The 26,192-nt window shown below is 70.5% G+C and overlaps 1 protein-coding gene across 2 annotated transcripts; it reads right to left on the bottom strand.

Moving 5' to 3' along the window:
* Positions 1-367: 367 nt before the first annotated feature.
* On the bottom strand, positions 368-12,871 carry MIDN (midnolin). 2 transcript variants are annotated; one of them, XM_032203485.1, is made up of 8 exons: positions 12,823-12,871; positions 10,840-11,065; positions 10,023-10,110; positions 9,631-9,693; positions 4,489-4,875; positions 4,070-4,202; positions 3,672-3,974; positions 368-1,698 (listed from the first exon to the last, which is right to left on the bottom strand). In XM_032203485.1, the coding sequence occupies exons 2-8, from the start codon at positions 11,055-11,057 to the stop codon at positions 1,436-1,438; spliced, it is 1,455 nt and encodes a 484-aa protein (XP_032059376.1). In that variant the 5' UTR covers positions 11,058-11,065; positions 12,823-12,871; the 3' UTR covers positions 368-1,435. The 2 variants fall into 2 exon arrangements, with proteins under 2 accessions (XP_032059376.1, XP_032059377.1); XM_032203486.1 differs by lacking the exon at positions 12,823-12,871 and having other exon boundaries at positions 10,840-11,324.
* Positions 12,872-26,192: the final 13,321 nt, after the last annotated feature.

The raw sequence follows: 26,192 nt of genomic DNA, 5'->3' as shown, positions 1-26,192 counted from the left end.
GAAGGTGGGGAGCCGCTGCTTTGCTTCCCCCTCCGTTTTCGGGTTTCCCTTCCTCCTGCAGGGCACGGTGCTGTGTGCAAAGGGCAAAGCTTGGCACGGCTGTGCACACGCGTGTGCACCGCACAGACAGGTGAGGTGGTGGAGGTGTGCATGGGATATTGCACGCTGATGTGGGGCATGCATGGCCGTGCAAGGAGGGAGCTGCAGGGGGCTGCACGCAGGCACGGCCCCAAACATGTGAAGGACACGGGACTCCCCCCACCTCCCAGCCCCAACAGCAAGAGCAGGCGCGGTTGCATCCAGACTGCCCAAATTTATTTCAAAAATAAAAAATAAAATATTAAAGACCGAAAGCCTCGCTCTCCCCCCCGCCCCCCCCCTCCCCGAAACACACAAAAAAGACTTTTACAGACAAAAAACACATCACATGGGTTCTCTATTTGCACAGATCTCCTGACGAAAAAATCAAAGTCGGACAAGAAAAAGGATTTCTACGGCCTATGCAAGACTATGTCAGTATTGGCTCAGTCGGGTAATTAATGTCTATAAATATTAGCCCCACGGCTTGCAGACAGCCATGACCAAGTACTGGGTTTGTTTATTCATTATTTTTTTTTAACTCTTTTTTTTTTTTTTCCTCTTTTCCTCCTTTAAGTTAAAAAAAATCCAACCAACCAACAGGCGGGTGGGAAAGAGCCCAGCGACTCGGCCGTTGGTCTCCGCCGCGGAGGGAAGGCGCCATTTCTTCTCCCTCCGAAAAATAAAAATAATAAAAAAACACCCCAAAACAAAGCCCCCCCTCACCCTCGCTGCGGCAGCAGGGCCGGTGGCGCCCAGGCACACGCGTGTGTCCCCCCCCCCCCGCCGCCCGCGCGGACCGGTAAAGTGCACGCGGGGCCGAGGAGGGGGGGGGGGGCCGGGAAGGGGGGGGCCCAGCCCCGCAGCCGAGCAATGCTACATATAGAAGGGAAGGAAAACAAACGGCCCCCAGGCTGGTGGGGGCCCCCAGCACCTCCGAAAGAGACTTTGTCTCCTCCTGCCCGCGCTGGGGGGGCTGGGCCGCCCCCGCTGCGCCCCTCGTCACAGCCAAAGCAGCAGCTTGGAGCCCCCCCGGGCAGCACCGGGAGCCAGGCGCCCCCCAGTTGGGGCAGGGGAGGAGGCTGGGGGGCGGGGGGGGGGGGCAGCTCCTGCCCTGGACCCTCCCCAAAGCAGGGGGGAGGCTGCCCCAGCTGCCCACCCCTCCCTCAGACCCCCCCTCCCCATTGAAACGGTCCCCCCCGGCGCAGCCACGTCCGCAGGAGCCGGCAAATCTAGAGGAGATCTGGCCCACGACAACAGAAAGGAGACCCCCAAGGGGGACGGTGGGGGTGGGGGGGGGGGGCAGGGGGCACCCCCTCCCGGCAGAGTCCGCGGCCCCCGGGGCTCCGGCCCGGCTCTATGCTACGACGAACTCGGACTTGATGTCCGCCTTGACCTCCGGCTTCCAGACCGAGTCCTCGAAGTCCAGGTCGAGGCTGCCCTCGCTGGAGACGCTGCTGTTGCTGTTGGTGCGGCTGGACTTGCGGTTGGGCAGCCAGTGGTAGGGGGCGCGGGCGTCCCGGCGCGCCTTCCTGCGCAGCCGCTTCTGCTGCATCAGCAGCTGCAGCCGCTCCACCTTGCAGCGCGTCGCCCGGTTCTCCGTCTGCCGCAAGCGGTCGCCTGCGGGGGCAAAAGGGGGGCACGGGGTCACCGAGGGTCGTGGTCGTGGTGTGCAGTACCCGCAGCGACCCGAAATCGGTCCTAGTAGGGCGCGGGGTGCGGGACTCCATCCCTTTTCCACTCCCCAAAAAAAAAGGGTTTGAGGAGCACAGGGTCACCGAGGGTCGTGGTGCGCAGTACCCGCAGCGACCCGAAATTGGTCCTAGTAGGGCACAGGGTGCGGGACTCCATCCCTTTTCCACCCCCCAAAAAAAAGGGTTTAAGGAGCGCGTTGTGCGGTGCTGACCCTGCTGCGGCATGCAGGAGGGTGAAGATGCAGAGGAGGAGGAAAAAGGGAACCAAAGGGAACCAAGGGGAACCCGCTCGGTGACAAACGCGGCTGGGGGAGCGCCAAACCCCCAGCCACAACCACAGGGACAGGGGCGTGGGATGGAAAGGGGATGGAGCAGCTCCACTGGGCCTCCTGTCTCAGTTTCCCCAGCATGGGGACGTGGCTGAACCCACCAGCCCCCCATGAACACAGCGGGTAAAAACCCCATCCGATGCCACCTCCAAGCAGGGTGCATCCCACCGGTCCCCAGTGCCACCTGACTGGGGCAACTGGGACCCGTGCCAGTCCCTGGGGATGGGGACAGAGCCCAGGCAGGGGGGCAGCCCCACGCAACAGCCCAAAACTGAGGGTTTTGGCATCGCCAGCTGGAGCACGGGTGGAAAACACACCAGAAATGGGGGGGGGGGCACAGAGCAGGTGCCACCAGGTTGGGGACAGGAGCTGCCCCCGCATCCCCGACCCACAGCACCTTGCTGGGAATTCCAGCACCCCAAAAGGTGCCCCAGGGCTGGGGGTGGCTCTGGCCACGCAGGGTGAGCCCAGCCTGGCTCGTCAGGCACTGGGGGGGTGCCCACAGGTTCCCCCCCCACCAACGCACCCCAGCGCAAGGCACAGGTGGCCCTGGGAAGCCCCGGGGTGGTGGTGGCACAGGGGGGCACCGGCCACGTCACCGAGGGCTGGGACCAGGCATGGAGCCACCCCCAGCTGGGGGGGGGACACACACACCCCCTAAAGGGCCAGGAGAGAAGGAAGAGAAAAAAGCAAGGGGAAAGCAAGGACCCCCCCCCCGGTTTCAGTTCTTTTCTCTACGCAAATCGTGAGGGGGGGGCAGGGTGCACGCATTCGGGCACCTTCCGGCCTCGGGGCGCGCAGGTGTGCATGGGGGGGGGGCTGCGGGAGCCAGCCTGTCTGTGTCCCCCCCGCCTGGGGAAACCCACCATCACCCCCATGCTGTGACCAGGGGGGTGGGCAAGGAGTGGGAGCTGTCATTGTCACCCCCCCCCCAAGCACCGCCCACACAGAGGGACACGGGGACAAGGATGGGGACACCGCAGGCGCCGGTGCTTGGGGTTGCGAAAAAAGCAGCACCAAGAAGGGGGCAACGGGGAGGGGGGTGCTGGGGGGGGGGGGGCAGCACGAGGTGTGGGGGTGCTTCCTCGGTGTCCCCACCATGGGACATATCCCCACAGCTGTCCCCAGGGCTGGGACGGATCTGGGGCAGCGCCGCGGTGGCAGCTGCTGGGAAAGGAGGAAGAAGAGGAGGAGGAGGAAGAAGGAAAAAACCCCGGGGGAGGAGAGGAGGCGGCGCAGAGCCCGCAGGCAGGAGGCTGCTCCCTTGGGGCAGGCGACAACCTTGGCCCCCCGGCACCGTGTCCCCAAATCCTGAGCACCCAGGGGGGCTCCGCATGGGACCCCCAAGGCCAGGGGTGCAGGATAGGGCAAATCTGCCCCCAGAAAATGTCCCCTAATTACCAGGGCTCGTTACCCAAAGCATTGCAGGGAGTTAACCCTTTGTGGAAAAATGGGGCGAGGGAGCAGGGCCAGCTCCGGGCTCTACAGGGACCCCCCCAGCCAGGACCCCGGACAGGATGGGAGGGGTCTGAGCGCGGATCCCAAATCCCCGGCGCGTCCCCGTGCTCACCACTGGGCTTGCACATCCGGATCTGGCTTTGGCACTGGACGACGGGGTGCAGGGGCGGGGAGGCCGCGGCCGCCGGCAGCGGCTCTGAGGTAGTTTTGGTGGCGAGGTCCGGGGACGAAGGGGGCGAGGAGGAAGAGGAGGAGGAGGAGGAGAACTGCGTCTGGCAGCGGAGCTGCGCCAGGGACTGGGGCATGCCCTGGTAGTGTCGCGTGGCGCTGAGGAGGTCGTTCAGGATCTGCAGGATGGTGCCGATGTCCCGCCGCGGCCGCCCGCTGCTGTCCTGGCAGTTGGGGTGCAAAGTGCCTGCAGGGGGGGGCAAAGAGGATATGAGGACCCCCTCCCATGGGAACCCGCAGCCCCCTGCCGCCCCCAACCCCCCGGCACTGCCCCACACGTACCGGAGAAGGTCCCTGAGAAGACCCCAGGCGCGTGGTTGACGAAGCTCTCGATGACGGCCCCGGGTTTGCGGGAGCGGGCGCTCGGGGCAGGGCTGCTGCCCGGGGGGGAGCCGCTGCGCGTGCTGCAGTCCACCTGCAGGCGGGGAGAGATGCGGGATCAACATCCAGAGCCACACAGGACCACGCATCGCCCTGACCCCAGCCCCTCTGCACCCCCCCCAAACACCCAGGAGACCCCCCCAGGCAGGGAGCAGGGCCAGCAGCCACCACCAGCACTTGGCCAGGGGGGACGCGCAGCACCCAGCTTTGCCCCCCTACCCCAAACCTACAAACCCAGGCACCCCAACACCCCCCAAACACACAGCGGCACCCTGACCCCCCCAAAACACAACCCACGGGACCCCCTCACCCTGACCCACCTCTGAGCAGGAGGACACCACGCTGCTGTTCACCGTCTGCGTGCTGGCCCCGTGCGAGCGGAACATCCCAGCGGTGACGGGAGCGGGGTGGGGGGCGTTACAGTACACGGGGGGGGCTGGCGTGGCGGGCGTGGGGCTGGGGGCCGGGCTCTGCTGGCACGCAGGCACCACGGGGATGCGGGCGAAGCCGGTGCCAGCGCCTCCGTGCAGCGTCCGGCAGTGGGGGCTGGCGGCGGCCCCCGCCTCGCCGCGGCTGGCGATGACGTGCCGGTGCTGGAGCTGCCCGCTGCTCTGCTGGGCCGCCAGCTGGAGCTGCACGAACATCATATGGTCGCCCACGCGCAGGGCCAGGGTGAGCGGCGAGCGTCCCGACAAGAAGTCGTTGACCTGGGGAGGAGAAGGAGCACCGTCAGCACCGGCAGGAGCTGACGCACCGCGTGCGGCCACCCCGGGCACCCCGTCCCCTCCCCAGGGACCCGCGGGGCAGGAGGCGAAGGGGCGACCCCTTCCCGTGCCAGGCTGGCAGGAAGGCGAGCGCAAACCGCGTCCCCGCACGACCCCAGCCCGGTGCCAGCTCCCTCAGCTGACAGCGCCGGGTTATTTTCCTTCCCCCCCCCCTCCTCAACCCGGTCCTCCCCCCCCCCCCCCCCGCCCTTTATCTCCCAGCACAAAGCCGCCGTGCCCGCCCTCCGCGGCACCGATCCCGCTGCTGCCGCCAGCGCCGCCGGGCAGGGACGGGGCCGCGGCTGCCGCCCACCCCCAGAGCCGGCGGCGCAGCTGCAGCACCCCCACCCTGCCCACCCCCGGGGGGGGCGCATAGGGGGGGGGCTGCTTCGCCACAAGGACGGGGAGGGGGGCAGGTGAGGACATGCCGGGTCCTTGCCGTGCTCATTGCCATGGCTTCAGGCTAGCAGGCAGGGGGTGGACGTCCCCCCCAGCCCCCACTATCCCCTCCCCATAAAGCCTAATGGGGGGGGGGGGGGGGGGGGCCAGCCCGGCTACAGGCTCAGCCCCTGCCCACCCCGGAGGCCCCCGCTGCAGGCAGGTGATGGAGCAGCTGCAGCGCGGAGCCGAGACAAGAGCAGGGCCTGACCCTGCCCAGATCACAGCGCTGGAGGAGGGGGGGGCAATCCCCACCATCTGCTGCCCCCCCACACACTTCAACTCAGCCCCCCCAGGAGGCATAAATCACCCCAGACCGCAGCCACAGCAAAACAGGGGCACCCCTCCAGCACCCCGGGGGGGGGGGATGAAAGGGCTGTGACCCCTCCCCAAATGCTCCCCCATCTCCCTGTGCTTTCGTGAGCACTGCTGGGGGGGTGTGGGGGGGGTGACACCTCTCACCCCCACCACCCAGAGAGCAGAAGGGCAGAGGCTCTGACCCAGGCTGGCCGTGGGCAGGACACGGGGTCACAGCTCACAGGGATGACGCCGCCACCGCCCCCCGGCTTCCCCAGCCCAGCACGTGCGGCACCGTGCCCAGCTCCCGGCAGACGTCACCCACCCACACCCCCCCCCATCAACATCACCCAAGGCATGGAGGGGACCCTAGGACCCTCAATCCCACCCCCCTCACCACCACGACCCCCACCCAAGGGCCGGCGCCTCGGGCAGAGCGCAGCCCCCAGCACCCTGCGCCGGCCCCGTCCCGGCTCCCCCGCGCCCCGCTGGCGCGGAGGCCGCTTCTGAGAAGCCGTGGGAAAAGCAGCTTTAAAAATACCAGCAGCAAAGCCCCGAGCATGTCAGGCGGAGGCTGCAGAGGAAGAGGTGGGCGTGAAGGAGACACTGCAGCTCTGGACACGGAGGTTACGGGGCGAGGGGGCGGGAGAGGACGGCGCTTGTGCACGGGGACGGGCTCAGGCACACGTGTGCGTGCACGGCACCTGGCCCTGGGAAAGGGGCCCCAGGCAGCCCCCCCGCCTGCCCCACAGACCCCAAATCCCCTCTTATGGGGGATTTAGGATGGAGCACGCAGGGCCAGCAGCTCCAACCCCCTGAACACTGTCCCCAGCCATCGGCCACCGCTGCCCCTGCTTGGCCACCGAAACCTCCCCGGCCCCATGGCGACCCCCAGGGAGTGGGGTCTGCTCCCAGCCCTCCCGCAAGCAGGGGGCACGAGGAGCCCCCCCTTCCTGATCCCAGCACCACCACCGCCCTCTCTCCATCCCATTCCCCCCCCCCTCCAAGCACAGCGAGGGCTCGCTCAGCCCGTGGGGAGCCCCGCGTGCCTCCTGGGGGCCCCCTGACGTCAGCGGGCGCCCGAGGCGGCCTCGCGGCTCCATCTGACTCACACCTGCCTCGGCGCCCTGCCTGACCCCTCGCCGGCGCTGGGAGAAACCAGAGAGCCCCAAACCCACGCCGAGCCCAGCGCCGGGCACTTCCCACAGCACCCACAACAACCCCTTCCTCCCCGAGGGGGGGTGGTGGTGGTGGTGGTGGGGGTCCCGCCAACCCCACAGCTCCCCCCCTGCAACCCAGGCAGGGAGGCTGGAAGCTGCAGGAACGCAGCTCTGGGGCTCCCAGCACCCGCCCCCACGCCGCTGCCACCCCCCCCCGGCAAAACCAGGCCGCTCCAATGCAAACACGTCCCACCCAGCCGCCTGCTCGGCCGCCCACGGCCGGCCGGGGAGGACCCTGTCCCTCCCAACCCGCTGCGCCGCAGGGGCTGGGAACGGGGACAGCCCTGCCGGGAGGGGGGGGGCTGGGGGAAGCCGGTCCCCGAACCCCAGTGCCTGGGGGTCCCCCCGGACCCCGCCACGTCCCCGCAGGGGAACCGGCCGCGTTGTGCCGGGCTCCGGGCCCGCAGGGATGGGGCAAGTGTCTCCCGGCTGCTTCTGAGAAATGCCGATGACTCAGAGAACGCCGCATTCCCGCCTCGCTCCAACGCCTGGCCCCGCATAACCCCGGCCCCCAGCCCCAATCCACCCCCCCATGGGGCACCGGGAGCTGCCCCCCACCCGGGGGGGGCCACACCGGCCCCTGTCACCACCTCTCCTGGGCAGGGATGCCCGGCACCCCCCCAGAAATGCAGGCAAGCCGAGCTGCCGTGCTCCCTGGCAGCTCCAGAAGGTAAAGGCCAGCCCAGACCACGGAAGAGCCGGGGGGGAGGGAGCAGGAAATAAGCCCCCCCAGCCCCTGCAGGCTTCCAGGCGAGCTCTCCAGCCGGGCGCAGCTGCAGCCGACAGCTGGGACCCCACCGCCTGCTCCTGCGCTCGCCCCACCGCTGCTTGGGGTTTTTTCCATGCCAAGCAGGGCAGGGGGCCAGAGCCCCTCAGCCACCGTTGAGAAATCACATTCCTCCAGCCACAGCCCCAGAAGGGCAGGATGCAACCTCCCCCCGCCCCCATGGGACCCCAGCACGGCCACACTGGGACAGGGACGGGGCTGCGGGGACGAGAGCCGCCTGCCCGCACGGGGGCTGCGGGTGCAGCTCCCTGGAAAGCGGGGGCAGCCACCACCCCCCCCCCCCCTTCCACGTCCTTCCAGGAAGACCCCGCAGCGCCCGGCGTCACCTCCTGCCCGGCCACCACTTCCCGATGGCACCTGGGCAGGGGGTGGCAGCGCCCGGCCCCCCCACCACCCCCAGAGGAAGTCGGCGCAGCGCTCCCTGCGCTGCCGGAGGATGCGTGACGCAGGCAGCGCCGAGCAAAGCATGAATGAGAGGAGTGGTTTCCTGCCCCCCCCCCCCCCCCCTCCCCTCCGCCCCCCCAGGTGCTGGCGGTTCCTCCTGCGCAGCCCCGGCTTCCTGAATCACCGACCCTGGAGGAACCTGCAGCGGGCAGGGAGGCGCGGAGCCGCTTCCCCCCCCGCCCGACAGGAGCCGTGCAGGGTGGTACAAGGCCAGGAGCAGCACTGCTCCCCCCCCCCCCAGGGGCAAAGCACATCCTGAGCCCCCCCCCCAGCTCCAGGCACTTCCCTGGCCCCCAGCACCTCCCTGGGGTGCTGCACAGCCATACCCAACACCACCACACCCTGATGCTGGCACCCACATGGGGTCCCCCCCACCCAAAAAACAGCTCCAAGTGTGGGGGGGGGAAGGAGCCAGCCCCCACTGCGGGACCCCACGTCCAAGCTCACCCTGCCCACACAGGGTTAAAAGCAGCCGCAGAAAGTCAAGGTCACCCCAGGCAGCCAAGGGCACCGCGGGTCACCAAAGGATCCAGGGGTGTCCCCATGGGTGGGGGGGGGCACAGCCATGCCCTCGCCAAGCCCCCTGCGCTCAGCCCCCTCCTCCAAACCCAGCGAGGCAGCCTTAAAAAAAATATATATATATAAAAATAAAAAAAACACAAAACCCAACAACAAAAAAAAAAACAAAAAACAACCTTTTAAAAGCGAGCTGTGGCGCTGGCCGGAAGGGAAGGAAGGAGCTGAGCAGCAATAAGAAAGGGGCTGAAAACAAAGGAGCGGGGCCTGCGCGGCTGGGGGTAAATTCCACCTTCGCGGCAGGCAGGCGGCTGCGCGCGCACCCGCGGCGGCTCCCCCGGCCCTGGGAACGCTTCCTCCCCCGGGACCCCCCCCCCCCTCCTCCTTGCTGCCACCACCGCCACCCCCCCGCCACCTCCCTCCCGCGCTCGAGGCCGCCCCAGCCAAGAAACTTCGCAGCTCCCCCCAACGCGGCCCCCGCCGGCGCCACCCCCGCGCCCCCTCCTCAGCGCAAGGCCAGCGCCGGGGCTCGGCACCGCAACGCCAGGGTGCAAGAATTTCCCCCCCCCCACCCTCCACGGCCGGGTCCAAGGGGATGGGGAGAGCGCTCCGGGAGGGGACACCGAGCTCTACAGCCCGCAGTGTGTGTGTGTGGGGGGGGGCTCAGCCCCATGTCCCCCCCCCAGGCTGGGCTCGCCGCCGACCTGCTGCGTGACCTTGGGTGAGTCACGGCACCTCCCAGGCTCTGCCCTCCCGGCCCTGCGGTGTTTGGGCTGCGAGCGGCAGCGTGGGACCTCCCCGCCCGGGTGCTGGGCACGATGACGGAGCCAGCCCCGGGCACCACCCTCAGCGCCCCCACCCCTGCCGGGGGTGCAGCCGGAGCGGGCGCCTCTGCTCGGGGAGGGGAAGAGGAGCGAGGCCGCGGCCGGCCCTCCCCACCCACCCCCCCCCCCAGCACCCCGCAGAGCCCTTTGTCTCCCGCAGCCAGCCTCTCACCTGAGTTTCAGTCAAGCTTTCCAGGGCTTGCATCACCGACTGCTCTGGCCTGGACGCCTGGGACTGGGGAGGAGGTGGTGGTGGTGGGGGGGGGGGGGGAAAAGGGGAAGAAGAAAAAAAAAAAAAAAAAAAAGAGGGGGGGTTATTAACATTACAAACGCGGAGAAGGAGGGGGCGGCTGTGCGGCAGGGCTGACATGTCACTTCCACTATTTCTACAGCAGCCCTGAGAAAGCCCTGAAATATTCAAGCCGGCGCCCAGCCCAACCTCCCCCGGGGCTGGGGGCTGCCGGCACCTCCCGGCCCGGGGCTTTAATAACACAGGGGGACGAGTGGGAGGGAGAAAGGAGGGGGGAGGGGGGGGACACACACACACAGCGGGGGGCTGCTTACCATCAGGCCGGCCTCCACGGTGGGCACCAGCGTCAGCTTGCTGCCTTCCACGACCCCCAGGTCCTGCAGCTTCCCGGAGCTCAGGCGGCTGCGGGGGGAGAGCGGCCAGGGGTGGGTGCCACGGGCAAGGGCAGCGCGGCCCCGCGGGTGGCAGATAGCACTGGGGGGGGGGGGCACACAGCGACCCCAAACCCTGCTCATTCCGGGGGCTGAGCCCCCTCCACCACCCCCAGCACCCGTTTGCCCCCCCCATGCACCCTGGGTGCAGCCACCCCCCCCCCCCCCCATGCATGCAGGGTGCTGGGACCCCCCCTTCCCTGCAGGGTGCAGGCAGTGGTTGCCGGGGGGGGCTCAGCAGCCAGGAGCACACCGGGCTCCCCCCCCCACCCCCTTCAAGTTGCTTGGGGCCGGCTGCGGGCAGGGGGGGGGCGCAGAGCCCCCGAGCTGGCGGCTGCGCTCCGGAGGCGGCCGCAGGAGGTGGGGGGGGGGACGCGCTGCTGCCGTCCCCCCCCCCAAACCTTTGTCAGACAAAGGACTCCCCCTCCCCTCACCCCCCAGCAACCGCCCCCGGGCTGGGGGGGGGACAGGACCGGAGCCGCGCCACCGCCACCGAAGTTGAGCCCAGAACAAAGGGCAGGGCCCGGCCCCGGGCCCCTCGGGGGGGGCACAGCCGGGAGCCTCCCCCCCCCCCGCCCCGCTCCCGCTCCCCCCCGGGGCCCCCTCGGCTCGGGGCCGAGGCGGGGGCGAGGGGACGCCCCCGCGGCCGGGGGATGGGGCCGTGCCGAGCCGAGCCGTGCCGTGCCGAGCCGTGCCCTACCTCTCTTTGTGCAGCAGAGCCAGCCGCTCCTTCGGCACCTTGAGGCGCTGGGACAGGCGGCGCTTCAGCCCCTCCACCGTCTCCTCGGCGGGCACGGCGAGCTCATAGCGGGTGCCGGTGGTGGTGTTGATGCACAGGTTCATGGGGGGCTCTCCGGGGAGCCCCTCGCAGGCGGCAGCCCCCCGGCTGCAGCTCCTGGCGCCGGGCTGCGGGTCCATCCGCCGACCTGCGGGGGCAGCGGTGCTCGGTGCCGGCGGCGGACAAAGGAGGGGCCGGGGCCGCTCCGCCGAGACCCGCGGAGGGAGAGGAGGTGGCGGGGGCGCTCGGGGCCCGAGCGGAGCCTCGCGGGCAAGGAACCGGGAGGGTGCGGGAAAGGGGGGGGGGGGGGGGGGGGGCGCGCGGGGACCCTCCCGGGAGCGAAATAAGCCAAAAATTAAATAATTAAAAAAATTAAAAAAAATATAAAAGCGGGTCCCCGGGGCCTGCTCGGTGCCTCCGCGGCTGCCTGCCTGCCCGCTCGGGCCGGGGCCGGGCCCGGGGCTCGGAGGCGCTGGGGCTGTGCCCGCGGCCGGACCCGAACCGGCAGCGCCGCCGCCGCCGCGCGGAGCCGTGGAAGCGGCGGGCGGGGGGCGGGGGCGGCGCAAAGTAGCAGCGGCCCCGGGGCGGGGCCTCGCCCTCATTCACTCCGGCTCCGCCGGCGGCCGCGACCAATGGGAGCTCGCCCAGCGCCCGGCCGCCCGCGGTCGCGGCCAATAGCGGCCGAGCTCTTGCTCCCCACGTGGCCCGGCGGGAGGGCGGCCCCGGCCGGATTCCTCCCGCCCACGCGGCCGCGAGGCCCCGCCCCCCGCCGCCCCCCGCGCGCCCTCGCGCCTCGCGGCCATTCATAAGCCCGGGGCCGCACAACAAAGGGCCCGGCACGGCCCCGCCACCGCCACCGGGCCTGGGGGGGGGGGGGACACGGGACAACGGCCCCGCCGGAACGGGCTCCGGGAGAAGGGCCCGGGGGCGGAGGGGTTGGAGCGGGACGCGGGAGAGCGGCGGCTGCGAGGGTGCGGGGGGAAACCGGGGGGGGAGGCCGGTACCGGGGGAGGGGCCGGGTGGGACCCGGAGCCCCCGGGGACACCGAGGCGGAAAGGGCGGGGGGGGCCCGCGCAGAGTCACCCGCGCCCGGTCACGCCCGCCCGGTCACACGCACCCGCCCGGTCACCCTCCCGGTGACGCCGTTAGGGCCGAGGGGAGCTGCCCCGGCGGGGCTGGGGCCCGTGTCCCCCCCCCCCCCCCCCCCCCTCCTCCTTCCCGGGCACGGTCCCGCTGCGCCCCCCCCGGTGCAACGAGCCCCGGCCCCGCAGTGCCCCGGGCCCGGCAGCGCGGGGGGAGCCGGCCCGGGGGGCGCGGGGGGGGGGGGGCTATGAGTCAGCAAAGCGCGGGCGCCCTCTGCCGGCCCCGCCGCGCCTCCAACGCCCCGGGGGGGCCCGCAGCGGGGGGGGGCCCCGCCGGGACACCGGGAGCCCCCGGCCGCGCTGTGCCCCGGGGCCGCTGCTCGCCCGAGCGCCCCGAGCGCCCCCGGCCCGGCTGCTCCGCGCCCCCCCCGCACACCGGGGCTGGGGGCCAGGGGCCGTTTGCCTGCCGGGGGGGGCACAACCGGGTGCCCCCTCCCCGGGCAGCCCGAGCTCGGGCCACCGGCCGCTGTTCCAGGGCGCCGGAGGCAAACCGCGAGTGGCCGCGGGCACCGACGGTGGGGCTGGGGGGGGGGGGCCCGGACAGCCCCAGCGGGGGGGGCTCCGCCGCCTTCACCCCCTCCCCAGAACAGCCGCTCCCAGGCAAGCGCCCCCCCGACCCCCAGCACGGCGCCGGTCAACGGAAACCGCCCGAGCCCCGGCTCCCCCCCACCCCCGACCCCCCCCCTCCAAACCCAACCCGGCCCCGACGGCCTCCCCCCACCCCCCCAGCCCCCCCCCCGACGGCGCTGCCCTCCCCACTCACCGTGCCCGGAGCGCGGCCCCGCGGTTCCCCGGCGCGGCTGGAGCTCGGCTGCCTCCGGCGGGGGGGGGGGGGGGGGAAGAAAAAAGGAAGAAAGCAAGCACGAAGCGTCCCGGGGGGGGGGGCCGGTGGTGGAGGGCTCGGGCCCCGCTGCGCTTCCCCCTGCGAGCGCTGGAGCCGGCCCGAGCGCAGCCCTGACGCGGAGCTGCCGGGGAGGTGCCCCAAGTTTTATCCCGCACCGCCCGGGGTGGAGCCTGCGGGGGGGGTTGGGGGGGGCAGGGACCGGCCTGGCCCCGGCACCGGCCCCGGCCACGGCGCGGCCGCACCTGCTCCCGGGGAGGGTCCCGGCGGCGCCCCCCCGCCGCTGCCGGGAGCTGCCCTCGGGGAGCCGGCGGCGCCCCCCCCCCAGCTCCCAGCCCCGGGGGTCCCGGCTCTTGCTGCGGGCCCGGTTCTGCCCCCCCCGGGGGGACGCCCGGTGCTGCCCCCGGTGCTCCCGGGCCGGGTGCTCGGCGCTGCCCCCGGTGCCGCTGCAGCCCCGCCTGCGGGGGGGGCCCCGCCTCCCGCGGGCGCTGGGGAGGGGACGGGACCGGGACCGGCCGGGGTGCGGAGCGACCCCCCGGGGGGGGGGAGTCCGGGAAGGATCCGGGGGGGGCCTCGGGGCGGCCGGGGCTGGAGCTCGGCCCGCAGCGCCCTGGGGAGCGGAGCCGGGGGTGATGCCCCCCCCCGCCCCCCGGGCTGCAGCACAAAGCCGGAATCCCCCGGGACCGGGGGTCGTGGCAGGCAGCCCCCCCCCCGGTGGGACGGGGCCCGGGCCGCTGTGTGACCCCGGGGGGGCTGCAGCAGGCCGCTCGCTCGCAGACAATGCCCTGGCACCACGGGGAGACAAAGCTGGGAGAGCTGGCGGCCACCCCGCAGCACCCAGGGGGCTCCGCAGCCCCGGCCCCCCAGGCAGCAGCGCGGGGGGAGCCCGGGGGGAGCCCCCAAATCCTGCGGCCGTTCAGCTCCCGCACGCTCCCGTCCCGTTGCCCCCGGAGCTGAGCCGTGGTGGGGCCGGGAGCGAGGCCCCTCGGTGCGCACAGAGCCGCGAGGGAGGGCGTTTGGGAGCCTTTGTGGCTCAGCCCCGCGGCCCCCCGGCCGCCAGCCCCGGCCCCCGCAGGCTCTCGGGGGGGAGATGAGCTCAGGCGGCTCCAGCTCCGGCTCCCTCCATTGTTGTCCCTGGGAGAGGGGCCGAGGCAGGGCCGTGCCATTGTTCTCCCCGGGAGCGGTGGCGCCCCGGGCCCACGCTGCCGCCCCTCCTGGGGTCACGGCGCAGCTCGCTGCGTGGGCCAGGCCCCCGGGGGCACGGGGAGAGGGGGCCCCCCTGCCACGACTGGGCCTCGTGCTCCACGAGGGGCTGCACTGGGGACAAGGCTTCGCCCCAGAGCCACCTCCTTGGGGAGAGGGGCCTCGCCGCCAGCCCTGTGGGGCTGCAGGGGGTCTTGGAGACGTCGCAGCCACGGGGCGGGTGCTGCAGCACCCATGGGTCCCATTGGGGGATCACCCCTGTTCCCCCAGGGCAGGGCTTCAGCCGCCAGCTCCCGGCTGCCGCCCTCCGGCAGGGCTCCGGCTCCTGCCCCGGGGTTCGCTGCCCGCCCGGTGACTCGGAGCCGGTGCTGCAGGGAGCACGTGGCACGGCTTCGAGGATGGGTGCAGCTCTCCTCAGCCTCCAGAGACAAAAGCCGGGAGATCCCAGGATTCCCAGCAGCCCAGATTTTGTGTGTTTAGTTTATTGTGTTGCCCTGGGAATAAATCGTTAAAGATTACCGTCAGACTCGGGTATAATTGCTGTGCGGCATCGGAGGCTCCTGTCGTCTCCAGGGGGAGCGTTCCCCAAACCCCGCACGGCTGAGCAGCTTGGGGAGAGACGATCTGACGAGCAAATACCTACACAAATCCCGCTGCAGGCCACACGCAGCTCCTGCAATCCGCTTAGCTAACCTGGGCCCCGCGGATTAGTCCTCGCAGCGGCTCGCGGCCACGGAGCAGGCAGCTCACACCACGCGGGGCACCGCGGCCACCGGGGCTGGGGGGACCCGGGGTCCCGTGGGGACGCTTCCAACGAGGACCTGGCTGCTGTGCACGGCCCTGCTGGATGGGCCAACGCAGGGCAGGGCGCGCTGACGACTTCTCCACGCCCCTCGGTGCTGCTGAGCCTCCCCTGGTTTTAGCTGGGAGCCCTGAACCTTTTGGGGCCGGTTCTTGGAAGTCCTGTCCCTCGAAGGAAGGGAATTCCCAGGCCTCCTTCTTTGGGGAAATCCCCCACCAGCCCCGGGCAGCAGCTTTCCTCTCTTTCATTTTTCCTCTCTCTCTCTTTTTTTTTTTTTTTTTTCTTTTGGACTGAATTCCTGTCTGATTTTGCAGCTTTGGCAAACGGGGAATTTATCGCAAGTCTCTGCATTCCCCTCGCAGGCGCGGGGTCATGGGATTAGGGCAGAGCTGCAGCCTCGCTGAGGCAGGGAAAGGGGAAAGGGGGAAGGAGGGAAGCAGGGAGCTCCTCGCTCCTCGCTCCTGCGGCTGCAGAACAAAGCAGGACTCGAGGTGGGATGGGGACCCTCTCCCTCCACGCTTTTGGGGAGCCCCCAGCACAGAGCAGGGCCCTTCCCGTGGGGCCACGGCAGGGCCGGTGCAGGGTGCGTGGTGCTGAGCTCCCGGCAGCGAGTGGGAGCGTTCCCACGGGCGCAGGGCCAGCGGCAGGGCTCGCACGGACACACCCCGGCAGCAGGGTGCAGCCGAACCGCTTCACCCCTGCCCGCCCGGTCCCGCCGGGGGGGTGGTGTGGGGCTGCCAGCTGGGGGTCCCGCTTCCCCCTCCCGGCCCCCCGAGCCCCTCGAGGCCGAGCGGCTCAGCCTTAGTCACGGCGCTGAGCGTGACTCAGGGTACCCCTTGTGCTCAGGTGAGCCACCGCTGTGAGTAAGGAGCTGCAATCCCCACCCTCCCGGCGCTGATCCGGGAAGGAGCCCCCCCCGCCCACCACGGACAGAGCCCCCCCACCCATTCGGGCTGGGGGCTGCCCCGGGGCGGGCGGCTCGGGGAGGGCAGCGGGGTGTCCTTGGGCAGGACAACGGTGCTGTGTCGGTGACGCTGGTGGGGCTGTAAACACCCAGGCGTGTCCTTAGGAACACACAATCGGCTCCGTGTGCTTCCCGGCTCTCGGGGACGTGTCCTGGTGGCCCTTGGCAGCGCGTCCACGCATCGCCGCCTGGGGACACCTTGGCAGCTGGCCCAGCCTGGCCTCACGGCTGGGCCCCATCTCTGGGGCACCCCACAGCTCTGTGGGGCCCCGGTGCCTGGTGAGCTGAGCCCCGAGGTGAAGCCACCAAAAGGGGGTGACTCGGGCAGCACCCGCTGCGGGGTGCGGGAGCCCGGAGCCACCCGCGGGCCGCGGTGACCCCGGCGCAGCGGGGGGCTGCCTGCCCGCTGCTGGACCCCGGCTGCCGAGCTCGTGAGCCGCAGCCACGCGGCCTGGCCCCGGCCCCGGGAAGGATGGCGAATCCCTCTGGATATAGCAGCAGCCGAGCCCAGGTGCGGGGCCATACTTGGCCGTGCCGCGGCCCCGTTGCCTGCGCTGAGGGCACGACTATTCTGGGCGCCCTGAGCTCACGGCCCCCTCCGGGACGCCGCGCTCCCCGGCCCCGCTGACGCAGGGCGAGCAGCTCCCTGCCAGCCCTGGCGCGCTGCCGGTCCCGTGGCCGGCACCACCCCCTTGGCCCGGGCTGGGATTTGATTCCTTCCCCTCGCCGGCCGCAGCACGCGGGCTTGGCCCGGGTGCAGCCTGGCTCCGCTCGGGGCCAGGCAGGGGCAGCCAGCTGGCCCCAGCGCCAGCACCGCAGGGCCGGGACGTGTCCCCACCTCGCCCCCCGCCCGCAGCCAGCAAAGGGCAGGGGAAAAACCCGAAGCCCCCCGAAATGTGGGCACGGGGTGGGAAGGGGCTCCTGGGTGAGGGACTCCTGCCCGCTGCAGCTGGGAGCACGGAGGGGACCCAGCACCCCCTGGCCCCTGGAAAGCCCCCGGCAGCCTCCGCAGCGCCCAGGCTGGATGTGGCCCCGTCTGCGCTCAGCACCGCGCGGCGGCTTCTCAGTCACCGCGACATTTGTTGGTCTGCTTTAAATCACCGGCTCCAGGAGTCAGATGACAACTCAGCCTGTTGTTGTTGTTGTTATTATTATTATTATTATTATTATCATTATTATTATTACAAATGCTTGAGCAAGTTGCCAGCCCAGGGGAGGGGAAGGACCTGGGATTTCAGCAGCTGAACCTGGCTCCTCGGCTGACCCGGGCTCCTAAATCAGAGGGAAATGCAACCCCCTCCGCCCAGCCCTCAGCTCCAGCTCGGGCGTTTTGTGGTCCAGCCCGGGCAAGAGTGAAGCTGAGCAAGCTCCGGCCGCGAGCCAGCACCGCCCGCGCTGCACCGCGCCTCCGCCACCGTCCCGGGGCTGCTCCCCAACACCCCTTCACCCAGGGGCTCCCCCAAATCCCCCCAGCCTGCCCCTGCCCTTGCCTCGCCCTCGCTGACCCCAGGGTGATGGGCACAGGGGTGCCCCTGGGGCATCGAGCGGGGTCACCTCGGGCAGGGCTTGCATCAGGCACCACCGCTGGCCCCGCCACCCCATCCTGCTCCTGCCCCACAGCCTGCCCCCCACCCCGGGGACTACCCATCCCATAATGCCCCATGCCACCCCACAGTGGGTGGGGTCAGTGGGTTCCCACAGTGCATTGTGGGGGGTGTAGTTTGCTGCCCCACTTTGGGGCGCAGCGTTGGGGCGCAGCATCCCCCGCGGCCATCCCTCAGCCCCACACCTCCTGCCCCATGGCCGGGGGGGAGCTCAGTGTGGCTGCCTGGGGGGCGTCCGGCTGGAGGGGGGGGCACCATCAGGCAGTGAGCGCACCCCCAGGGCTCAAACCAAGGGTGTCTGCCCCATCCTGCCTGCACGGAGGGTGGGGACAGGGCTGGCACCCAGCTGGGGTCCTGCAGAACCCAAGCCTGTGCCAAGGGCCGGGGGCGATGCCGGTGTGGGGTCCTGCAGGGGGGGCGTGGGGCAGCCTTGGGGGGCGGGGGGTGTGGGACGGTGTGTCCCACGGGTGCCCCAACGCGCTGACACACGGGCGCACACTCAGCGCGGCGGCATCCCCACCCCTCGCGCCTGCCCACTGCTCCACTTGGAGCCGCACCAAGAATGCGGGGACCTCACCCGCGCGGGGGGCACGGTGCCAGCCCCGGGGCTGCAGGCACCCCGTCCTCCCTGCTGCTGCCTCGGGGGGGCCGGGGCTGCTCCCAAAGGGACGGGGACCCTGCGGGGTGTCTGGGCACCCCACGCACCACGGGCTCTGGCACAGCGTGGGGTGCAGGAGGGCGCAGACACGAGCGCCCGTGCAGGCTCCCCAGCACCGTCCCTGCCCTCTGCCGGAGCCGGCACCCACCAAAACAGCGAGGCCGGGAGGAGGAAAACAAGCCCCGAGGGCGGGTGGTGCCACAGGAAACCCCAGCCCAGCGGGGCTGAGGACAGGAGGAGGTGCTTCCTCCCGGCCTCGGCGCTTCACGCGCTTGTGCACCCTCTCCGTGGCACCTCGCAGCACACTGCACTTGTGCACTTGTGCACGTGCTCGCTGCATGCACAGACACCAGCACGCACTCCTGGACGTGTGCTTGCGTCCATGCACACTCGCCCAGGCCCCCCCTGCACGCTCACCCTGCTGCTGCACCCCCTGGCCTGGCCGGACGCTGGCTCACACCGCTCACACACATCCCGTCATGGGCACACGCACCCCCTCGCTTCCCGGCCGGGCCGCGCTCTCCCCCCGGCCACAGTTCCTGTTTATGGTGATGGAGCCTCCTGCCCGGACCCCCCTGCACCAGGAGGGCTGGCCGGGGTGGGGGGCACCACCGTGTCCCGCTGCATGGCCCCGGTGCTGCCCCTGCGCCCTGTGCTGGATCCCGGATCCCGGTGCCACTTGGGGCAGTGGAGCTCGTTCCTGGCCGGTGGCCACGTGGGGCTGCGTGCTCCCCCCACGGATGTGGGGCCACGGCTTTATTCTGGGAAGAGCGGCAGGAAATCCTGGTGGGAATGCGAGCCGGACCCCGTGTGTCACCGGTGCTGTCACCACAAAGGAGCTGCCGGGCATGGTGCGCCGGGAGGTCCCCGCAGCTCCCCGAGCATCGCCCGAGCCGGCTCCGTCTTTCCGCGGGCCCTGCCCCGTCTGCCCGCAGCGGGACCGTGCTGTGCCCATTTCCCAGCTCGGGGGAATCGAGGCCGAGGGGGAAGTGACGTGTACAGGGTCGGGGTGAGTCAGTGGGAGCTAAGAATAGACGGAGGAATCCAGCCCTGGGCCGGACCCACTGCGCCGCATTCCCCAGCACCGAGCCGCGCTGCAGGGCTCAGCTCCCCTGTGCTACCTGTGGGGAAACTGAGGCAGCGGCGGGGGAAGTGACTCACCCCACACCGTGGCCTGCTAAACACCCTGCTCTGATTAGATAATGGGCGGAAGGATCAGAGAGAGCCGAACAGCTCCTCATTAAACCTTTGTCTCCCCATTGCGCCTTCAGCTCCCAACGGAGACCTTGGGCCACGCTGCCTGGCGTGGGGGCAGCCCTGCCCCGAAACGCCGCTCACACCCACCGCGTGCTGCAGCGTGTGGGCAGGAGCACACCCCAACACCCCAGGAACCCGCAGAGGCAGAGGCTGTCCCGGCCATAAACGGGGCTGTGGGGGCCAAACCTGAGCCCCCCATGCTCACAGAGCCCGGAGCCAGGCGCTTCTCCCCCTCCTCGGTGCACGTGGCTGCTGAGAGCACCCATGGGACACCGAGAGCCCCCTCGGGTGTGCACGGATCGTGGGAATCCGGCATCCACAGCCCCCTGCTGGGCTGGGGGGGGTGGCGGGCAGGAAACGAGCTCCCCGATCGCTTTGGCAGCGATGGTGAAAGAGGCACCCGGGGCGGAGGAGCTCAGGAAGGCAGGAGGTGCCGTGCCACGGCTCTCCCCGCTCCCCTCCTGCCTTTTGCTCTTTTCTTTCTCCTCTGCCCTGCGCACGGTGCAACGAGTGCCCAGAACTCGGCCCCGTGGGGTGTTTACTGTAGCGAGATTCAACCCAAGGCCGAGATAGGCCTCCAGATAAGGCCAGCATCTCGGGGAGGCCAGCGGCTCCCGGGCAGCCCTCCCGCTCCTGGGGCCGGGGTCAGGCAGGCAGAAGGTCTCTGCAGGCGGCTGAGTTCGGGTCAGACCGGCTGCACCGGCCCCGCCGCCACCCGGGCTGGAAAAGCCCCCCCAGGGAAGGGGAGGCCGGTCCTGGTCCCACTCCCCCCCTCCCAGCACAGCCCTGCAGGTCGCCCGTGGGTGCTCCCCGCATGGGTGCTGCCAACAGGACCGGCCTGTGGGGCCCTGGTGACGTGGGGTGCTCTGCAGGATTAGGTTTTGAGGGGAAATGCGATACGGCAGCGATAGGTTAGGCTGCAGGAGATTAGATCATCTGTGGTTTTGGGAGCACCAGCAGAGCGGGGTTCTGCTGCAACCTCTGCAGCGCCCGCCACGCGTTGCCCATCGGCGCCGATCGGCCAAAAACGCAGCGGCACCGACCCCGCTCCCCCCGGCACCGGGAGAGCCTCGGGAGCCTGCCTGCACACGGGGCATGCCCAGGAAAACAAGAACCAAATAAAAGCAAAAGAGAAACTTGAGAGCAGCGCAGGAGACCTCCGTGGAGCGGAGACCAAGCGTTGCCTCTCGCCTTTGGCTGCTCCTGAGAGCCAACAGAGCAAAAAGCCTCAGCTTCGGGTTGTCACTGAGGTGAATTGCCAAGGGAAGGTGCTGCTGCTGCAGCTCCCAGCCCAGTTCCTTTCTTCTTCCTCCAGCCACAGCCCTTGGCTGGTGCCGAGGTGTGCACAGAAAGTTTTGAGCCCCTCTTGGAGCCGCAGGGACCAGGCTGCAGCACGGGGCACGGCATCACCGGGCAGCAAACAGAGCCCGGGCACCGTGGCTCACCGGGGTCACGGCCCCTATCCTGGCACCATGGAGCTGCCCACAGCCCCTGGGTGCAGGGTGCTCGTGCTCCTCGTGCCGTGCTGGGACCCTGCACCCCTGGGTGCCCACACCAGCTCGGGATGCTGCGGGTGCTGCAGCCGGCTGGGGCTCACATCGGGGTCAGGGCCCATCTGCCGGGGCAGGATGTGGGGCCGGACGGGGGACACAATGCGGGGAAGCGGCGAGGGGCGAGCAGGGACAGGGACATCCCGCAGCAGCGTGCACGGCCTCGCTCCCGGCACACCCAAAAACCTCAGCAGAGCCCGGCCAGGGGCGAGCGCGCGGTGCCAGCAGTGGCCGTGCCCCGGCGGGCGCAGCGTGGCCGGAGGCATCCCCGTGCCCCGCATCCCCACACCGGGTGCTCCTGCACCTGCCTGGCCCCGGGGGGGGGGACGGGACCGGCCTGCAGCAGCCTGTCCGCGGGGAGCCGGGACGCGAAGGAGCTGGTCGGGGCGGCAGCGGGGTCCGCTCAGCCCACACAGGTGTGGCCACGCCGGCGGCAGGCAGCGAAGCTCCGCGCCCGGCTGGCCCCGTCTTGCTGGGTGGCAGCAGCCGCCCTCCCCGCGCTCTCCTCCCCGGGGCAGGCACACCCTGTCATTACGCCCCACAGCAGCTGCCGGCGCTGCCCGGGAAGGGAGGGGGCGGCGGGGCCGGGGCAGAGCCAGCCCGATGGGGACCGGGATGGGGACGGGAGGATGGGGACGGGAGGATGGGGACGGGAGGATGGGGATGGGAAGATGGAGAGCCCTCGCCCCAACGGGGCAGGGAGCGGGCACGCAGCCTCACCTGCCGGGGCAGGAGGGTGCTGGGGACCCGCGTCCCCTCCCCGCGGGGGCACCCCGTGGTCTCGCAGCCCCGCCGTGGCCTTGGCACGAGGGGGGAAGCAGCCGGGGTCACGGCGAGCAGCTGCCGGGGACGTGCCCGCGGGGCCGCGGGCGCACAATGCCCCCATTGAGGTCCCGCGGGGAGGGGGGGCGCCCAAGGTGGCGGTGGCAGAAGGGACTCCAGTGTCACGCCAGGCCTCAATCCCGGCTATTTATACCCGGCCGGGGGGCGGCCGCTCCTGCACACAGGCGGCCTTTGAGGCAGCGGGGATGAAAGCGCGGCGCGGGGGCATTCCTGAGGGCAGCCTCCCCGGCTCCCCCCCGGTTTCCCTTCCCCACCCCGGGCCCCAGCCGGCGCCAGCCCCGCCAGGAAGAGCCCCACCGGCACAGGCAGCTGCGGCCGCTTCCTCCCCGCGGCCCGGAGAGGAGCGGGGAGCTCGGGGACGGAGGCGAGGGTGGCCCCGTGGTGGAGCGGGTGGTGGGGAGGCTGCAGGGACACCGGCTCCGTGCTCGCCCCGCTCGGCGGTGCTGGGTGCCAGGACCTTGGCGGTGCTGGGACCTCGTTAGGCTGCAGCCTGGAGCTGCTCAGGAGCCTCCCAGCTTTACCAAGGGCGAAGTCCCGGCACATCAAAGCTGGCGGGGGCAGCAGGAGGCAGGGCAGGAGCCTTTGGTCCCCACCAGTGCCTGGCCCCACTGCCCAGCCCTTCGCAGCCCACATCGGGGTCCCAGTTGTGCACACCTGGGTCCGGCCGTGCCCCCCGCCCCCCGTGGCACAGCACCCGGCCCGTCACTGCGGCAACCGCCACCAGCTCCGGGTGTATTTTCTTAACCGGGGCTGCCGTGGGAACCTGGCCGGGCGCCACCTCATTCCGCTCGGGCTTTCTGGGCCGCCTTTGTAGCCGGCGTCGAGCCCAGCTGGCAGCCGCTTCCTCCCGGCCTCCCCCTGCCCCGCGCGGGTCGCAGCCCCGGGCAGGGGGTGGCGGAGCCGGGGGGGGACTTTGCCAGGACCCCCACCACGGGGCCGCATGCCCCAGCTGAGCCGGTGGCCCCCATGCACCCCGCAGCGTTGGGCTGGCTCCGGTGAAGCCAAGCGCCAGCGGCCGCCAAAACTGCCCCGAGCGAGGGCTGCGCCTGCAGCCCCCGGGGTCCCCAAGCTCTGCCAAGGCACCTGGGAGCCCGGGGGGGCCGTGCCGCCCCCGCTGCCCCGCTCCCGGCTCCGTAACTCCCTGGGGCGAAGCTCCCTGTGCCTGGCGGGGGCACCCACAGCACCCCGGGGTGCTCTCGGGAAGAGCGAGACGCCCGCTCCCATCCCGGCTTTCCCCACCGGTGCCTCGGTTTCCCCCGGGGAGCACCCGCCCGGGGCCAAGGGTTTGCTGCGCTCGGCAGCGCGGCGCTGGGAGGCTGCTGGCCCGCGAGCTGCACCGGGACAAGCAGCGTCCTGCCGGCTGCAGCGCCCGCCGGCGCTTGCACCCGCACCCACATTTCGGGGTGAAGCAGATGGGGAGACGGGCGAGGGCACCCCACTGCCATCTGCCGGCACGGCGCCCCGGGATGGGGCTGGGGGGCTGCTGTCAGCCCCTTGCTGCAGGGATTTTTCCCCTCCCTGTGCTCCCACCGCCGGGACAGGGCAGCGCGCGTGGGAGGCGTGCGGAAGAGGAGCATTTTCCAGAGCTGGAAACCCAGAGGAAAAAGGCTGCAGGACGGAACGGCTGCGGCAGCGCGGGTTAATCATTACAGCAGCGCTCCCCCCGGAGAAGGAAGTGCGAGGATACGGCCTTCGAGCCACCCAAGGGCGACGTGGCCCAAGGACGCAGCCGGGCTCGCGCTGGCAGAGCCTCTGCTGACCTTCCCACGCCGGGGCGCCCATGGCCACGGCCTTGGGGGGGCCACGAAGCCCCGGCAAGGGCAAGGGGGGTGCTGCCGGCCCCCGGGGGGGGGTTCAGCTCCATGCTCAGCACCCGTTTCTCCCAGCAGGAGCAGGGGCGCCGGGCAGCCCCCGCACCCCGATGTTGCAACGCGGGGCACGAGGCTGCGAGAGGCCGGGCAGGATCCGAAGCACCGCGGGTTTGGGCAGGGAAAGGGGCGGCTCTGCCAGATGAGTCAGTGCCGCCGGGAGCCAGGGGAATCCTGGGGCTGCGGCGGGCTTTGGGTTGGGGTTTTTTTCGTTGTATTTTTTTGTTTTTCCTGTGGAGAGCTCAAACCTTTCCCCTGCATTTTGGGATCCGGGTGGGACCGTGGAAACACCGTGTGGCCAAGCGCTGGGAGGGGACGGCAGCGGCGCCCAGCTCCTCTCGGAAATCGTCCCCCACGAGCGGAGCCGAAGCAGCGCCGCCGCCGAGGCTTCACTTTCCGAGCCGCCCCAGCCCCGCTCCCCACCCTCCAGCTGGCAGCAGGAGATGCAAGTCATGGGCGAAAACGCCGGGTGGAAAGGGAGGACGCGGGCGCCGTGGCCCCGCTCGCGCCGTTTTCCAGCCCTGCTGCCCACCTGGGGCAGACGGAGCCTGGGCCCCGTGACGCCAACACCGCTGCTGACCCCAAATTTCCCAGCCCACGGCCCCGCAGCCCCACGGCTCCTGCTAGGGGTGAGGTGCAGGGATGGGGGAGTGCCTCGGTACCTGCTGCGGGGTCTCTGACACCTCTCGGACCCCAAAATGCAGCAGGGACGGGGCTGATTTTGGGCCGTGACTGGCGGCGGCTCACGGCGTGGGCAGCGGGAGCACGGGGGGCTGGGGCAGGAGGAGAGGCTGGAAGAGGCCGCGTGGAAGCCCCCTGCCCGCAGCAAGGAGCAGCCCCCGAGGTGCGGGGGGGGACACGGCCGCCCCCAGGGGCTCTCAGCCATGGGGCAGGACGGAGGAGCCCCCACCGCTCGCCCCAAAATCAGACTACAAATCCCAGCAGGCGCCACGCTGGGGAGGGCCCCGGCAGGGCCGGATCCGTGCTTGACCCCCCCGCCGGGTACCCCCCAAAAGTCTCCGCTGGAGCTGGCAGGAGGCAGTGGGAAGAGCTGGTGAGCGGCCGCTGACGGAGACACTTTTTTTTTTTTTTTTCCCATCCTAAAAATAGCAGCTGGCCGCTTCCCCAGCTTCCCGGCCTCGCCAACGCTCTTCCATTAGATGTGAAAAAAAAATAAAAAAAAAAAAAAAAAAAAAAAAATCAGAAATCAGCCACCTTCCGTCGGAAAGAGAGCGGCTGCGTGTGTCGGGGGAGGCTCACGCACGCCGCAAATAGAAACCGGGGACAGAGGAGAGCGAGAGGGAGCGGAAGAGGGAGCAGGGGGAGCAGGGCCGCCCGGCCCCAGTTATTCCCGAGACGTTTTAATTAGCACTCGTCCTGACTTTGAGGCTTCGCTTCTGCACGGCGCAACGCGTGACCTTTAAAAAAAAAAAAATGAAAAGGGCGAAGAGAGGGAAAGGGAAGAAAAAGGCACTGGAGCAGCTCAGGAGCTGGGGAGCCGGCTGAGCTTCAAATAGGCTCAGCGTCAGGCACTCAGAGGCTTTTAATAAGCTCCAGAGTGAGAAATTTAACACCACAGGCCTATTTTTGATCGCTTGTGGAGGGGGGGGGGGGGGGGGGAGAGAAAGACAAGAGAGAGCGAGAGGAGGGGGAGGAGGTGGCGGGGAGAGGAGGAGGCAGCCGAGATTACATCCTGGGTGGCAGCGCCGAAAATAGCCGAGCCCCCCCCCGGGCTGCGGGAGGGCAGGCGGGGGGCGAGGGGAAAGGGGAACGGAGCAAGGGGGGGGACGGTCACGCCGCACGCCTGTGCCAGGAGGGTTTGAGCAGCAGCAGGAACCCGAAATTCCCCTCGGGAGGACGGCACCGAGCGCGGAGCCTGGCGGTGGATGGTGCCGGGGGCATCCTCGGGCCCCTCGCCCCAGCCTGCTCCTTCCCGGCAGCGCCACGTTTTGTGATGCATGGGGGGAGGAAAACGAGCTCGCTGCGGACAGGAGAGCAGCTCGGGGGGGTTCCTCCTGGTATTGAGGATGCCAGCGCTGCTCTGGGGAGCCCCAAAGCAGCCGGCAGCTCCAGCAGAGCGCTGCCAGCCCCCCCCCCCAGCCGCCCAGGCTGCGGACAGGCTCCCACCCAGCACAGCATCTGCTTCCCTCCCGCACCCAGAGACTTCCCCCCGCTCCGCACGCCACCCGCGCGTGCAAACAGCCCAGAGCAGCAGAGGGGGGAAGGGGGCAGAGCCGGGCAGCTGCCGTCCAGCTGCAGGAAGGACCGCGAGGAACCAGCAGAGCCGACGCGATTCCTGCGGCGACGGAGCCGGGAGGCTGAGCAGAAACAGGGCGGGGGAGGCACGGCAGGAAGCCTCTGGCACAGACCTGCGCTGCCCTGCGGACGCCTCCTCCCGTGCTGCCCTAATCCCACCGTCCAGGTGGATTACGGGCACTGGAGGTGGCTGACGGCGCGGGGAGGGAGCTATAAAACCTGCCCGAGAAGCCCGGGCTGAGATCTCCCACGGGAAGGCGCAGCACAAAGCTGGAGCTGCACCTCGG

The sequence above is a fragment of the Aythya fuligula genome, chromosome 26 (assembly GCF_009819795.1).
Source record: "Aythya fuligula isolate bAytFul2 chromosome 26, bAytFul2.pri, whole genome shotgun sequence".
Lineage (NCBI taxonomy): Eukaryota > Metazoa > Chordata > Aves > Anseriformes > Anatidae > Aythya > Aythya fuligula.
Note: the sequence above shows the minus strand (reverse complement) of the source record. Positions and strands in the feature narration are given on the sequence as shown.